The sequence below is a fragment of the Jaculus jaculus genome, chromosome 1, assembly GCF_020740685.1.
Source record: "Jaculus jaculus isolate mJacJac1 chromosome 1, mJacJac1.mat.Y.cur, whole genome shotgun sequence".
NCBI classification, from domain to species: Eukaryota; Metazoa; Chordata; class Mammalia; order Rodentia; family Dipodidae; genus Jaculus; species Jaculus jaculus.
In genome coordinates, this window is record NC_059102.1 from 143,054,336 (window position 1) to 143,069,081 (window position 14,746).

At 50.2% G+C, this 14,746-nt stretch overlaps 1 protein-coding gene and 1 pseudogene across 1 annotated transcript in view; one reads left to right on the top strand and one right to left on the bottom strand.

Moving 5' to 3' along the window:
- Nucleotides 1-410: 410 nt before the first annotated feature.
- The window catches only part of Miga2 (mitoguardin 2), a 29,887-nt gene continuing 15,551 nt past the window's right edge, over nucleotides 411-14,746 (top strand). Inside the window, exons 1-6 of the mRNA XM_004671780.2 lie at nucleotides 411-487; nucleotides 4,139-4,360; nucleotides 6,349-6,559; nucleotides 10,347-10,459; nucleotides 11,896-12,013; nucleotides 12,306-12,442. Coding sequence (XP_004671837.1) covers nucleotides 4,265-4,360; nucleotides 6,349-6,559; nucleotides 10,347-10,459; nucleotides 11,896-12,013; nucleotides 12,306-12,442 — 675 coding nt within the window. The 5' untranslated portion in view covers nucleotides 411-487; nucleotides 4,139-4,264. The remainder of the gene's footprint in view (nucleotides 488-4,138; nucleotides 4,361-6,348; nucleotides 6,560-10,346; nucleotides 10,460-11,895; nucleotides 12,014-12,305; nucleotides 12,443-14,746) is intronic.
- Nucleotides 12,811-12,900, bottom strand: LOC123458371 (annotated as a pseudogene).

The following is a 14,746-nucleotide window of genomic DNA, read 5'->3' on the forward strand; positions in this document are numbered from 1 at the left end:
AGTCACGAATGCGTTACTTAATTCATGAAAAATGAAATCGGACACTTGAAGTACAGAAAGGCCTTGTCCACGTGGGGTAGAAAAGCCTAAAGTTCGGGATGCCCCACGACCTTCCAGCAACCCCCCTCCTTAGCCCCCCTCCGAAGCGTCCTGACAGCTGGTTGCGCCCCAGCCCCTTTAAAGTGACTCCGCCCCACTCAAGCCACCAGCGTCAATCTAATCCTGACAGCCAATCGTAGGAGAGAAGAGGCCGCTGCCGCGCCTCAACCGCACTTAGGAGGCGGGGCGGCGGGGCTGCGGGGCGTGGCCAACATGTCACATGACCCACCCCATTGGCCGAGGTCCACGGCGACGGGGAGCGGTTTGGAGGCGTTCATTGGCCAGCGCGGGGTTGGTCCGCGCGAGGCCACGCCCCCCGGAGGCTTGCGTTTGGTTGTGTTGCCGCCGGGGAAGGAGACGCTGCCCTTCCGCGGCGATGGTGTCCCGGGTGAGTGGCGAACCGCGCTGCGTCCTGTGGCCGGCCGGCGCTGCGCCAGGGCCTGGGGCTCATGCTTGCAAGCGGGTGGGGAGCCCGACCCACGGGGGGGGTCTAGATGGGGGCAGCTGTCCTTGCTCAGCCGGTCCGGGAAGGTGCCCAGGATGGGGCCGAAGGTGGCGCGAGAGGATGCCGCACTGGGGGGCTGGGTGGGCGGGTGGCGCGAGAAGGTAGCTGGGTCTGGGAGGAAGGCGCCCGGGCCTGGAACGTTGCGGCTGTCAGAGCAGGGGCGCAGGTAGCCTAGCTCGGGATGGCAAAGCAGACGGCTTGGAAGGAGCAGGTGTGTCAGCGTTGCAGGGTAACAGGACGATCTTGAAGGATGTTCTTAGGGGTCGGGGGTCTGCCTGGGCTCCCTAAAACTAGGGATGTTGCGAGGTCCATTGTAGTGGCGGGGGGTGGCTGCTCAATGTCCGGCTGCATGGGACAGGACACGGAGCAGAGGGGACTCGAGGGAGTGCTTGGATTTGGGGACACTGCTGGGTCGAGAGGGTGCTCAGGTAAAAGGCGTTTTAGGGGTGAGGTTCTTTGAGACGGGGAAGGAGGGCCTGGGATGGAAAGCGTGGGTATCTATGGGTGAGGGTGTCATAAGTGTCATAGCGGAGGTGGAGGAGACTTCCCAGGTGGAGCCAGGCCCTGTCCCGAATTAGAAGTATGTACAGCGTGGGGTGTTTTCGCATCGGGGAAGAGGCGCTGGCTTCTCTCAGGCCACGGAGGCAGGCAGGGTATGGATTGATTGAATTTGAACCCTTACTTTTAGTGAAGCAGGCGCACGTGACAGGTAATGCTCCCTCCCTTCCTGTGGGAGGGTCCCAGACAGCAGAGGCCATCTGGACCCTCCTAGGGACAGTAGCAGGCCAGGCTCTTAGAGCATGTGTCAGGCCCTTCACGTGTGGCATGGGTAAACAGTACCAGTGTGTGTGTACGGCATGTGGCGACTGAGAGTCACGCCTACTGCCCTGGAATTCCTGCCGATTGCTGGCTGCTCACCTCGCAGAGCCTCAGTTTCCCCATCCTCTGATGAACTGTGGTTATCAGGAGCCTTCTGTGAATGACCCACCTTAAAACTACTAGAGAGCCTGTTGCCAGCTGTCATGGCAGGAAGAGCTGGCTGGTCCTCTAATGTTCTCCTCTTCTCCCACTAAGGCCAAGCCAGGCCAGGGGGTAGGAGGAAGGGCTTCCAGGATTAAACCCAGGTCCTGGCCTCTGGATGTCAAAGCTCAACTTCATGACCTCCTTTGTGGTAGTCCCTTGCCCTTGACCAGGAGACAGTTTGCTCAACTCCGGAATGTCACCCTGCCTGCCTCCCCCTTCCCCCCAGCCCCGGGCTAGACTGGGATCTGTACAAGTGTGCCTCCCACTCACTGAGGATAAGCTGTCTCTTGTGCTGGCCCAGTGAATTTGGCTGCCATCCCAGGAAGACAGGGTCTGTCTTGGCCTGTGTTCCTTCCTCTTGTGGTCCTGGGAGACCTTGAAGGCATTCTTGAACTTGGTGCTGGCAGTGGGGAGTACTCTTGTGGGGTCTGGGGTTCTGGACTGTGTACAGTCTAGCCACTGATTCCCTGGTCTTGTGCCCTGGGCAGGTCTGGGGTGGGGAGCAGGTGGCGCTGCTGGGGCTGCACTGCCCGCTTGCTCCACATCAGGTTTAGAAGAGTTGTGTCAAGCAAGAGTCTAGAGTCCATTAGACATTGATCTAAATCTTCTTCCTACCACATGTCAGCTGTGTTACTTTGGACTCCTGGTTTAGTCTTCCTGAGACTCAGTTTCCTCACTGGAAGGTAGGAGCAGGCGGTTTACATCTGTTTCACCAAGTTGTCATGGTTAGTGAAATAGAAAAAATGCAGCATGTAATCCCTGCCCTTGAGAGGCTGAGGTTGCAGGAGTGCCTGGTGTTCAAAGTCAGCCTGGTCTTCCTTGTAAGACCCTGTCTCAAAGCAAAGCAAGTGAAAACCAGGAAGCAAGCAAACAAACAAACTCTCCCAGCACACTTACTATCTATAGGAAGTAAAACATTCTTGACTTTGTAGGAGATGAAAAAGTTGTCATGCTTCTGTGTGGGGCCTGAGAACTCTGTTTAGCTGATGGGCTGTATACTTTTAAAAGGCTGAGAAAAGAGAAGTGGGGGTGTGGTGGCCTTCAGGGGGTTGAGGGGGCTGAGGTAGGGATCTTCCTGAGTAGCAGGTCAGCCTGGGACTGTGTGGAATGAGTTCCACATGGTCAGCCTCAGCTACAGCCTGGAACACTCCTCCCCCATAAGAAAAAGCCTGAGAAAGTGCAGAAGGCTCTTAAGTTGGAGATGATCTATTTATCTCCTAGGCTCCAGACCCCCCCCTTTTTTTTTTAGTTTTTTGAGGTAGGTTCTCACTCTGGCCCAGGCTGACCTGGAATTCATTATGTAGTTTCAGGGTGGCCTTCAACTCATGGTGATCCTCCTACCTCTGCATGCGCCACCATGCCTGGCCCCAAGTCCCTTTTGGGGCCAGCATGCCAGAGTTGTCTTCTACCCCCAAAAGGATACAGGGATTGTGGATCCTCTGGTGGCTTCTCGGCCTACAGGGGCAGTGGGCTGGGGCCTGGTTCCAGTCCTGGGATTCCAGATGCAGGCTTGGTGATCATCTGGTCCACCTAGTGCACTTTGTGTGTGTCCACACATGCTTTGTCACTGAACTGTAGCTCCCGCCCACTTTTTAATTTTTTTTAAATATTTTTTGTTTTTATTTTATTTATTTGACAGCGACAGACAGAGAGAGAAAGAGGCAGATAGAGAGGGAGAATGGGTGCACCAGGGCCTCCAGCCACTGCATATGCACTCCAGACGCATGCACCCCTTGTGCATCTGGCTAACACGGGTCCTGGTGAATCGAGCCTTAAACCAGAGTCCTTAGGCTCCACAGGCAAGTGCTCAACCGTTAAGCCATCTCTCCAGCCCCACTTTTTAATTTTTATTTATTTATTTTCAAGCAGAGAGACATAGAAGAGATACAAACAGAGAGAATGAGCATGCCAGGGCCTCCAGCCACGACCATCGAACTCCAGATTCCTGTGCTGCTTTTTGCATCTGGCTTTACATGGGTACCAGGGAATCAAACCAAGATTGTTAGGGTTTGCAGGCAAGCTCCTTAACTGTTGAGCCATCGCCCCAGCCCCCCCCTCATTTGATTATTATTTATTTATTTTTGGTTTTTCGAGGTAGGGTCCCACTCTAGCTCAGGCTGACCTGGAATTCACTATGTATTCTCAGGATAGCCTTGAACTCAAGGCAATCATCCTCCCTCTGTCTCCTGAGGGCAGGGATTAAAGATGTGTACCACCAGGCCTTGCAGGGCACTTAAAAAATATTTTATTCATTTGCAAGTAGAGAGGATGGGGAGGGAGAGAATGGGCATACCAGGGCCTCTTGCAGCTACAAAAGAACTCTAGAGTCATGCACCACCATGCCCAGTTTTATTTTTTATTTTGAGACAGAGTTTGGCTCAATTAGGCTGGTGTTGAGCTTGCTGTGAAGTCCAGGCAGGCCTTCAGCTTGGTATTCTTCAGCCTCAGCAACTCAAACATCTTAGATCTTAGATTCCTGAGATACTTGTGTCTCACTCCTCTGTCTCTTAGCTCTGCGGAGGGACCTTCTGGTATGTGTGCCCCTGTCCTGCTGGGATGTGCATGGTGCTCAGGACCCAGTCAGCAACCAGTTGAAGACATTCCCTGAGGGCTTCTGCCTGGGCTGCTGGACCTATCATGGCCTTCCGCCGGACTGAGGGCATGCCCATGATCCAGGCCTTGGCCATGACAGTGGCAGAGATCCCTGTGTTCCTGTACACAACATTTGGGCAGGTAAGGCCTGGGGGGAGTGTGGTCTAGCCCCTGTTCTATTCCCCCTTCCCGCACTAGTCTGAAAAACTGAGCTGCTCAGCCCAGGGACTCTCAGCAGTGAATGTGCTGGGTCCTTGTTATGTCTACGCCTTAAGCAAAGTAAAAGGACTGGGTTAGGGCTCTGGGGCCTCAAGTCTTGTCGTTGCACTAAAGCTAGGTGCCCAGTTTCTCAGTCTAGGGACGGGATCAATGTTGTCTTCTCTGACAGCCTTGTATGTTTTGTCCGACTGAGCTTCTTGACACTCCTGAAGCTCTGTCCTGGGGGTCAAAGTCCCATCCAAGAGACATCCAGGCCAGTGGCAGAGGGTGAGGATGAGCCTATTTGGATGGGGTTGTCTGGGAGAGCGATTGCCATCCACTCTAGGAGTCATTACGCATTGAGAGTCATCAGATCTGGGATTGAGTTACAGTTCTGTCACTGTTGCTGACGTCACCATTCCTGATCTGGAGCATGACAGGTAACGTGTCAAGTCCTGGAACAGTGCGCTGCAGCCCTGTAGGTGTATTATGGTGACTGACAGTGTTGGGGACAGCTCTTGACCCGAAGATTCATTTCCTTGGTGCTGGCATTGGGCTATCTTTATATCTCTGTGGTTCACAGTTCACAAAGACTGTCCAGTCCCCTCTCCAATGGCGGCTGACTTTGTCACTCTGTATATTTATTTTTTACTTATGAGAAAGAGAGAGGAGAGAGAGAGAAAGAATGGGTACACTCGAGCCTCTAGTCACTGCAAGCGAACTCCAGATGCATGCACCAATGTGCGCATCCGGCTTACACGGGTTCTGGGGAATCAAACCTGGGTCCTTAGGCTTCGCAGGTGTCACAGTAATCTTTGCATCGCTGCAGTGAGCTTCCAAACCACACACAGTTATGGGAGGAAGGGAATTTATTTGAAGCTTAGCGATCCAGGGGAAGTTTGATGATGGTAGAAGCTTGCCACCTTTCATAGATCCATGTAGAGAGAGAAAAAAAAAACACAAAAGGGCTGGAGAGATGGCTTAGCGGTTAAGCGCTTGCCTGTGAAGCCTAAGGACCCCGGTTCGAGGCTCGGCTCCCCAGGTCCCACGTTAGCCAGATGCACAAGGGGGCGCACGCGTCTGGAGTTCGTTTGCAGAGGCTGGAAGCCCTGGCGCGCCCATTCTCTCTCTCTCCCTCTATCTGTCTTTCTCTCTGTGTCTGTCGCTCTCAAATAAATAAATAAAAAAAATATTAAAAAAAAAAAACACAAAAAACAATACAAAACAAACAAACAAAAAAACAACCACCCTTAGCACAAGCAAACACATTTCAAGAACTCCAGACAGAACTCAGCCAGGTTGGATACTGGAAATTCCAGATCCGCCCCCAAACACACTTTAGGGCTTGACTCTAGGATCCACCCACAGTGACATTTCCTCTAGCCAAATTGCAAGCTTGAGTAAACAAACCTCCTGAATCTATTGCGGGTAATTCTTTCAAACTACCACAGCAGCCAGGTATGGTAGCTCATGCCTTTAATCCCAGCAGAGGTAGGAGGATCACTGAGTTCACAGGCCACCCTCAGAGTATTCAGAGGCAGAGGTAGTTGGATTGGATCACTGTAAGTTTGAGGCCACCCTGAGACTACATAGTGAATTCCAGGTCAGCCCGAGCTAGAGTGAGACCCTACCTGAAAAACCAAAAACAAACAAACAACAACAACAAAAAAACCTAACACTGCAGGCAAGCACCTTAACTGCCAAACCATCTCTCCAGCCCTCCATCACTCTTCTTTTGTTTCAAGGTAGGGCCTCACTCTAGCCCAGGCTGACCTGGAATTCACTATGTAGTCTCAGGGTGGCCTTGAATTCCTGGTGATTCTCCTACCTCTGCCTCTGGAGTGCTGGGACTAAAGGCATGCGCCCCCACACCCCAGCGGAAGAGCTTTCTTTCGGGTGACATAACTGGACCACCTCTCTCTTTCCTGTAGTCTGCATTCTCACAACTGCGGTTGACGCCAGGCCTGCGGAAGGTCCTGTTTGCCACGGCCCTGGGGACCGTGGCCCTGGCCCTGGCTGCCCACCAGCTGAAGAGGCGCCGGCGGAAGAAGAAGCAGGTGGGCCCTGAGGTAGGAGGTGAGCAGCTGGGCACCATACCTTTGCCCATCCTCATGGCCCGCAAGGTCCCATCGGTGAAGAAAGGTAGGTGAGCTGCAGTGAAATGCCCTGACTGCTCATATCCCAGAGCTATTCAATGTGGGGTCTCAGGCTGGTGCTGGTGTTTTCGTGTCTCACACCTAGATTCTCCTCAGTGGGAATCAACCTTCCTTGAGACTGTTAGGCTCACTGTTATAGGTAGTACCCCAGTGCGGGCACTTGGCCCGTCGCGCTGGTTCGGTGTTCTATCACATGAAGAACCTTCAGCATACCATTAGTCCCAGCTGTTAGGAGAGAGGCAGAGGTAGGAGGGTCGCTGTGAGTTTGAAGCCTGCCTAGGGTTAAAGAGTGAGTTCCAGGGCTGGAGAGATGGCTTAGCGGTTAAGCGCTTGCCTGTGAAGCCTAAGGACCCCGGTTCGAGGCTCGGTTCCCCAGGTCCCACGTTAGCCAGATGCACAGGAGGGCGCACGCGTCTGGAGTTCGTTTGCAGAGGCTGGAAGCCCTGGCGCGTCCATTCCCTCTCACTCCCTCTATCTGTCTTTCTCTCTGTGTCTGTCGCTCTCAAATAAATAAATAAAAAATTTAAAAAAAATTAAAAAAAAAAAAGCAGCTCTTCCAAGAGGCTACTGCATTTCCTATTAAAAAAAAATTAAAAAAAAAAAAAAAAGAGTGAGTTCCAGGTCAGCCTGGGCTGGAGTAAGAGCCAACCACCAAAAAAATTTTAAAAATTAATAAATTAATAAAATAAAATTTGGAGTACCCAGGTTGGGTCCAGGGATATAAGCTTCCCCAGGCCATAAGGATTCTTTCATTTATTTATTTATTTATTTATTTATTTATTTATTTATTTATTTGGTTTTTCGAGGTAGAGTCTCACTCTGGCTCAGGCTGACCTGGAATTCACTATGTAGTCTCAGGGTGGCCTCGAACTCACGTTGATCCTCCTACCTCTGCCTCCCGAGTGCTGGGATTAAAGGTGTGCGCCACCACGCCCAGCTCATTTATTTATTATTTGAGAGAGAGAGAGAGAGAGAGAATAGGTGCCCCAGGGCTTCCAGCCACTGCAAATGAACTCTAGATGCATGTGCCACCTAATACATCTGGCTTATGTGGTTCCTAGAAAATTGAACCCAGGTCCTTTGGCTTTGCAGACAAGTACCTTAACTGATAAGCCATCTCTCCAGCCCTCGCCATAAGGATTCTGAAATATAAATTAGTCCTCCCATCCTCCTCCATTTCTCTCTTTTATTTTGGGGGGGAGGTTCAAGGTAGAGTCTTGCTGTAGTCCGGGCTGACCTGGAATTCACTATGTAGTCTCAGGGTGGCCTTGAACTCAAGGGGATTCTCCTACCACTGTCTTCTGAGTGCTGAAATTGAAGGCGTGCAACACCATGGCCAGCTCTTCTCTCTTTTAAAAAACTATGTTTATTTGAGAGAGAGAGTACATGAGTATGGGTGTTCTAGGGCCTCTTGCTACTGCAAATGAACTCCAGATGCATGCACCACCTTGTGCATCTGGCTTACGTGGATCCTGGGGAATTGAGCCTTGAACTAGGGTCCTTAGGCTTCACAGGCAAGCGCTTAACAGCTAAGTCATCTCTCTAGCCCCTCTTCTTTCTTAAAAATATTTTTATTTATTTATTTGACAAAGAAAGTGGGGGGAGAGAGAGAGAGAGAATGGGCACCCCGGGGCCTCCAGCCATTGCAAATGAACTCCAGATGCATGTACCCCCTTGTGCATCTGGCTAATGTGAGTCCTGGGGAATTGAACCTGGGTCCTTTGGCTTTGCAGGCAAGTACCTTAACCACTAAGCTATCCCTCCAGCTCCCCTCCTCTTTTTTATTAAAAAAAATAGAAGATTGATTTGCATGTGGTAAAAGTTATGTTTTTTATATATATTTAAAAATAGTTTTTGTTTCTACTCATTTGAACAAGAGAGAATGGGAGTACTAGAGCTTCCAGCCACTGCAAACAAACTCCAGACCCATGTGCCACCATGTGCATCTGGCTTACGTGGGTACTGGGGAATTGAACCTGGGTCCTTAGGTTTCACAAGCAAGCCCCTTAACCTCTAAGCTATCTCACCAGCTTTATGTTTTTTTCTTGAGGCAGGATCTCACCCTACCTCAGGTTGACATGGAATTCACTATATATTCTTAGGGTGGCCTTGAACTCCTACTTCTGCCTTCCAAGTCCAGGGATTAAAGGCATGTGCCACCACACTTGACTTATGTTTTTTTTTTAATATTTTGTTTTAAATTTTTTTGTTTAATTTTTATTTACTTATTTGAGAGCAACAGAGAGAAAGAGGCAGATATATAGAGAGAATGGGCATGCCAGGGCCTCCAGCCACTGCAGACAAACTCTAGACGCATGCGCCCCCTTGTGCATCTGTCTACTGTGGGTCTTGGGGAATTGAGCCTCAAACCGGGGTCCTTAGCCTTCACAGGCAAGCGCTTAACCACTAAGCCATCTCTCCAGCCCTAATATTTTATTTTTATTTATTTATTTGAGAGAGAGATACAGAAATAGGCAGGTAGAGAGAGAGAAAGAGGGAGAGAATGGGTGCACTAGGGCCTCCAGCCACTGCAAATGAACTCCAGATACATGTGCCACCTTGTGCATCTGGCTTACGTGGGTCCTGGGGAATTGAACCAGGGTCCTTAGGCTTTGCAGGCAAACTCCTTAACCGCTAAGCCATTTCCCCAGCCCTCCCACTTTTTTGTTTTGTTTGTTTGTTTTAAAACAGGGTCTCATTGTAGCTTAGGCTGGCTTCCAACTCTCAGCAATAGCAATCCTTCTACCTCACCCTCCCCTGCTGCTGGGATTAAAGGTGTATGCTACTATGCTCCTTTGGAAAGAATTTTTTTTTTTTAATTTATTTACTAGAGGGGAGGGTATGGATATGCCAGGGCCTCCTGCCACTGCACACAAATTCCAGACACATGTGTCAACCTTCATGCATCTTACTTGACATGGGTACTGGAGAATTGAACCTGGACCTTTGTAAGCAAGCACCTTTAACCCCTGAGTCATCTCTCCAGGCCAAGAATTATTTTGTTTTTGTTTTTTCAAGGAAGAGTCTCACTCTAGCCCAGGCTGACCTGGAATTCAACTACATACTCTCAGGGTGGCCTCTAACTCACTGCAATCCTCCTACCTCTGTCTCCTGAGTGCTGGGATTAAAGACGTGAGCCACCAAGCCTGCCCAACTTCTGGCGAGAATTTATTTATTTATTTGTTTGTTTGGGGGGGGTAGAGAATGGGCATGCTAGAGCCTCCAGACACATGCACCACCTTGTCCATCTGAATCCTGGGGAATCAAACCTGGGTCCCTTGGCTTTGTAGACAAGTACCTTAACTGCTAAGCCATCTCTCCAGCCCTTGGTAAGAATTTTTTCTTTTTTCTTTTTTGGTTTTTCAAGGTAGGGTCTCGCTCTAGCCCAGGCTGACCTGGAATTCACTCTGTAGTCTCAGGGTGGCCTTGAACTCAACTCCTACCTCTGCCTCCTGAGTGCTGGGATTAAAGACGTGCACCACCACGCCCGACTTTCAGTAAGAATTCCTAATGAGTCCCTCAGTCAAGCACACAGGAAAGTGACCTGGCCTCGTTCTCATCTTATCCCAACAGAGTGGGGTCCTCCTCTGGGCCTGGCCTGGGCTAGGCCTGCCGACAGCAGGACAGCCCTGTTCCTCTGCTAAGTGCATGGGCTCGAAGGGCTCTGCTGGTGGCCTGGCTTAGGAGGTCAGGACTGTCTTCTAGAAGGTGAGGATGGGGAAGAAGATTTGGGTGAGGGCCACCTGCATGACCCACCCCTCTGCTCCTCACAGGCTACTCCAGCCGGAGGGTACAGAGCCCTAGTAGCAAGAGCAATGACACTCTCAGCGGCATTTCCTCCATCGAACCCAGCAAGCACTCAGGCTCCTCCCACAGCTTGGCCTCGGTGAGCAACTGGAGTAGGATGTGGATTGCCAGGGACAGCCAGAGTGGCCGACAGAGCCTCCCACTCGGCTCTTCGGAAGCTTCTGGGCTGGCAAGGAGATGAGAGAGGCGGGCTTCTTCACTGGTTCACGTGTTCGTCCATGCCTGCGAGCATTCAGAGGTCGTTGCCAACCCCTGCAGGCATTGCAGGCATTGCTAGGAGACAGATGCGCGGGTGCAGAAGTGGGGAGGGGAGGGCTTCTCGGGAAAGCGCCGATCTGTGGAAGCGCCTGGCAGACTTCATTGCTCAGATGTCGAGCGAGTACCTGGGCGGTGACCACAGGGGGCGTGGGCGCTGGGGGTCTGGAGCGCAAGCGAGATCAGGAGATGATTGTTTCCCTAGGCTGTGGCTTTGCTTCCTTCACTCTTCTAAAGTTTTTCTTTTTTGATTTTGTTTTGTTTTGTTTTTTGAGGTAGGGTCTCACTCTAGCCCAGGCTGACCTACAATTCACTATGTAGTCGCAGGGTGGCCTCGAACATGTCATGACACTCCTCCTACCTCTGTCTCCTGAGTGATGGGATTAAAGGAGAGTGCCACCACGCCTGGCTCTTAGCTTTTTGCTTTTTAAATATCTTATTCATTCATTGGGGGGTGGGTGTCAGATAGAGAATGAGCATGCCAGGGTCTCCAGCCATTGCAAACGATCGTACCACATCTGCATGTGGCTTACATGGATACTGGTTATTGAACCTGGGTCCTTAGGCTTTGAAGGCAATACCTTAACTGCTAAGCCATCTCCCCAGCCTTCATCTAGGTTTTTTTGTTTGTTTTTTTGTTTGTTTGTTTTTTGTTCTTGTTGTTTGGTTTTCCAAAGTAGGGTCTCTAGCCCAGGCAGACCTGGAATTCACTATATCATCTCAGGGATATCATCTCAGAGTGGCCTTGAGCTCATGGCAATCCTCCTACCTCTGCCTCCCAAGTGCTGGTATTAAAGGTGTGCATCACCATGCCCAGCTTTTCATCTAGTTTTTAATTACTTCAGCAAGTACCAAGCCCTGGCTTGGATCCAGACTCTGCCCTTGGGAGGCAGGGGTGGGCAAGAGATGGTTCTTGTTAGAACCCAGTCTTTTGTAGGAGTGCACTGGCCATTCATCAGAATCATGCAAGATTCTGATTTGAGGTAAGTATTCTGTCTTCCTTTTCTGAGTAGTAGAACGGGAACTGGGTGGCATCAGTCAGGAGCTGGTCTCAAGTGTTTTCATGTGAGGCTATTGGCATTTGATACCATTCAGCTACCTGAGTCGATGGGACTGGGCAGTTCTGAGCAAGTGAACGCTAGCCTGGCTCATTGAGGGGTGGTTTTAGGGAGGATATGTGGCATCTGGTCAGGCACTGGAGGTGGTTTTAGAGGGGTCCCACCGATGGCCTCACTACTTCTCCTTACACTTGCTTCCCAGATGGTGGTGGTGAACTCATCCAGCCCCACAGCTGCATGCTCAGGCCCATGGGAAGCCAGAGGGATGGAGGAGTCTGTGCCCACCACTGACGGCAGTGCTGAGAGCCTCTATGTGCAAGGTGCGGCCAGGAGGCTGGCCCTGGGCCTCAGGGGCAGGGTGGTGGAGAGGACTGGCTTTCTGGGAGTCCAGTCAGGGCTCAGATCACTTCTCTAGGCACTGCTGCACAATCCCCACAAATCCTTATTTCAGCCCCGTCTGGACAGGGCTGAACATCTAGCCTAAGTGAAGAAATGGGACCCAGCTGCACAGTCCTGCCTGGTTTGCATCCTTCCGGGGCCTTCTGCCTTGGCACTCTGCTACATCCCCTCATGAACGATATTGTAAGGCCTGGCTCTCCCCTTCCCTCTTAGGCATGGAGCTCTTTGAGGAAGCCCTGCAGAAGTGGGAGCAGGCACTGACTGTGGGCCAGAGGGGGGATGGCATCAGCACCCCCACACCAGGGGATAACCTCCGGAATCTGGAGACCTCATCAGAGGTGCTGTCAGAGGTAGGTGGTTTTCCCTGTGTCCCCTGTTCCTGTGTTGCTCCTCTCATGGCCTCTACCGGCTATGCAGAGATTGCGAGGCTGGAAGATGGACAGGCTGACAATGGGTGTGCCTTCTGCCACCAAGCGTCTACTGTTCTTTCCCCTCCATGAGGGTGTCTTTCACAGTAAGTAAGATAATTCATGTAGCAATAAGTCTGGCCCCTGATCTTGGTGATGAATCATGAACAGATGCATGGTGATGCTCATCTTTATCTTTACTCTTTATCTTTTTTTTTGCCCTAACCCTCGAAAACCAAAACCAAACAAAAAGACCAATGCTCATGCTGTCATCAGACTCCTCGGGCTCTTCTTTCTTAGATTCCACATTTAAAAATATGGACTGTTCCGTGAATTTGCATGTTATCCTTACACAGGGGTCATGCTATTCTTGTCTCTCTCTTTTTTTTTAAAATTTTTTATTATTATTTATTTATTTATTTGAGAGTGACAGACACAGAGAGAAAGACAGATAGAGGGAGAGAGAGAGAATGGGCGCGCCAGGGCTTCCAGCCTCTGCAAACGAACTCCAGACGCGTGCGCCCCCTTGTGCATCTGGCTAACGTGGGACCTGGGGAACCGAGCCTCGAACCGGGGTCCTTAGGCTTCACAGGCAAGCGCTCAACCGCTAAACCATCTCTGCAGCCCATCTTGTCTCTTTTTTAAAAATTTATTTTTATTTTTATTTATTTGAGAGAGAAAGAGAAACAGAGAGAATGAATGGGCATGCCAGGGACTCCAGTCACTGCAAATGAAAACCAGATGCAAGTGCCACCTTGTACATCTGGCTTACGTGGGTCCTGGGGAATCGAGCCTTGAACCAAGGTCCTTAGGCTTCACAGGCAAGCATTTAACCGCTAGGTCATCTCTCCAGCCCCCTTTTTTTAGTTTTTTTTTTTTTTGTTTGTCTTTTGTTTTTTTGAGGTAGGGTCTCACTGTAGCCCAGGCTGACCTGGAATTCACTATGTAGTCTCAGGGTGGCCTTGAACTCATGGCGATCCTCCTACCTTTGCCTCCCAAGTGCTGGGATTAAAGGCGTGCACCACCACACCCGGACTCCTTTTTTTAGTTTTTGAGGTAGGGTCTCACTGTAGCCCAGGCTGACCTGGAATTCACTTGTTAGTCTCAGGGTAGCCTTGAGCTCTTGGTGATCCTCCTATCTCTGCCTCCCAAGTACTGGGATTAAAGGTGTGCACCACCACGCCCAGCTCAGTGGTGGTTTTTTTTTGTGTGTGTGTATGTGTGCTTGTGATGCTGGGCATGTTGTCATGTGGTATTGGCCACTTGTTTATTTCTGTTATTGAAATTTCATTTTTGTCCTTTATTATTTATTTTGTTTTTTCAAGGTAGAGTCTTGTTCGTGCCCAGGCTGACTTGGAACTCACTTTGTAGTCTCAGGGTGGCTTCAAACTCATAGTTATCCTCCTGCCTTTGCTTCCCAAGTGCTGGGATTAAAGGTGTGTGCTACCATGCTCAGCCTTTTATTTATATTTAAGAGAGGATCTCATGTATCCCAGGATGTTTCCCAACTTGATCTGTAGTGGAAAGTGAATTTCTCATCTTCTTGCTTCTACCTCCCAAGTGTTGAGAGTACAGGTGTGCACAACCATGCGGGTTATATGGTGCTGGGGATCAGACTCAGGGCTGCGTGCACTCTAGGTGAACACTATCAACCAAGCTACATTACCAGCCCTTTATTTATTATTTTTTTAAATATATTTTATTTTGATTTATTTATTTGAGAGAGAGAGGCAGATAGAGAAGGAATGGGCATGCCAGATCCTCTAGCCATTGCAAGTGAACTGCAGACACGTGCACCACCTTGCACATCTGGCTTACGTGGGTCCTGGGAATTGAACCTGGGTCCTTTGGTTTTGTAGGCAAGCCCAATAAACTGGCCTCTTACAAAATTTTAAAAAACTTACTTATTTGAGAGAGTAAAAGAGGTACATAGGGAGAAAGAGAATGGGTGCACCAGTGCCTCCAGCCACTGCAAATGAACTCTAGACGTATGCACTACCTTGTGCATCTGGCTTATGTGGGTCTTGGGGAATTGAACCAGGGTCCTTTGCAGGCAAGTACCTTAACCACTAAGCCATCTCTCCAGCCCTGACCTTTTAATTTATTTATTTATTTTTGGTTTTTTAAGGTAAGGTCTTACTTCTAGTCCAGGCGGACCTGGAATTCACTATCTAGTCTCAGTGTGGTCTCAAACTCATGTCAATCCTTCTGCCTCCCTAGTGCTGGAATTAAAGGCTTGTGCCACCA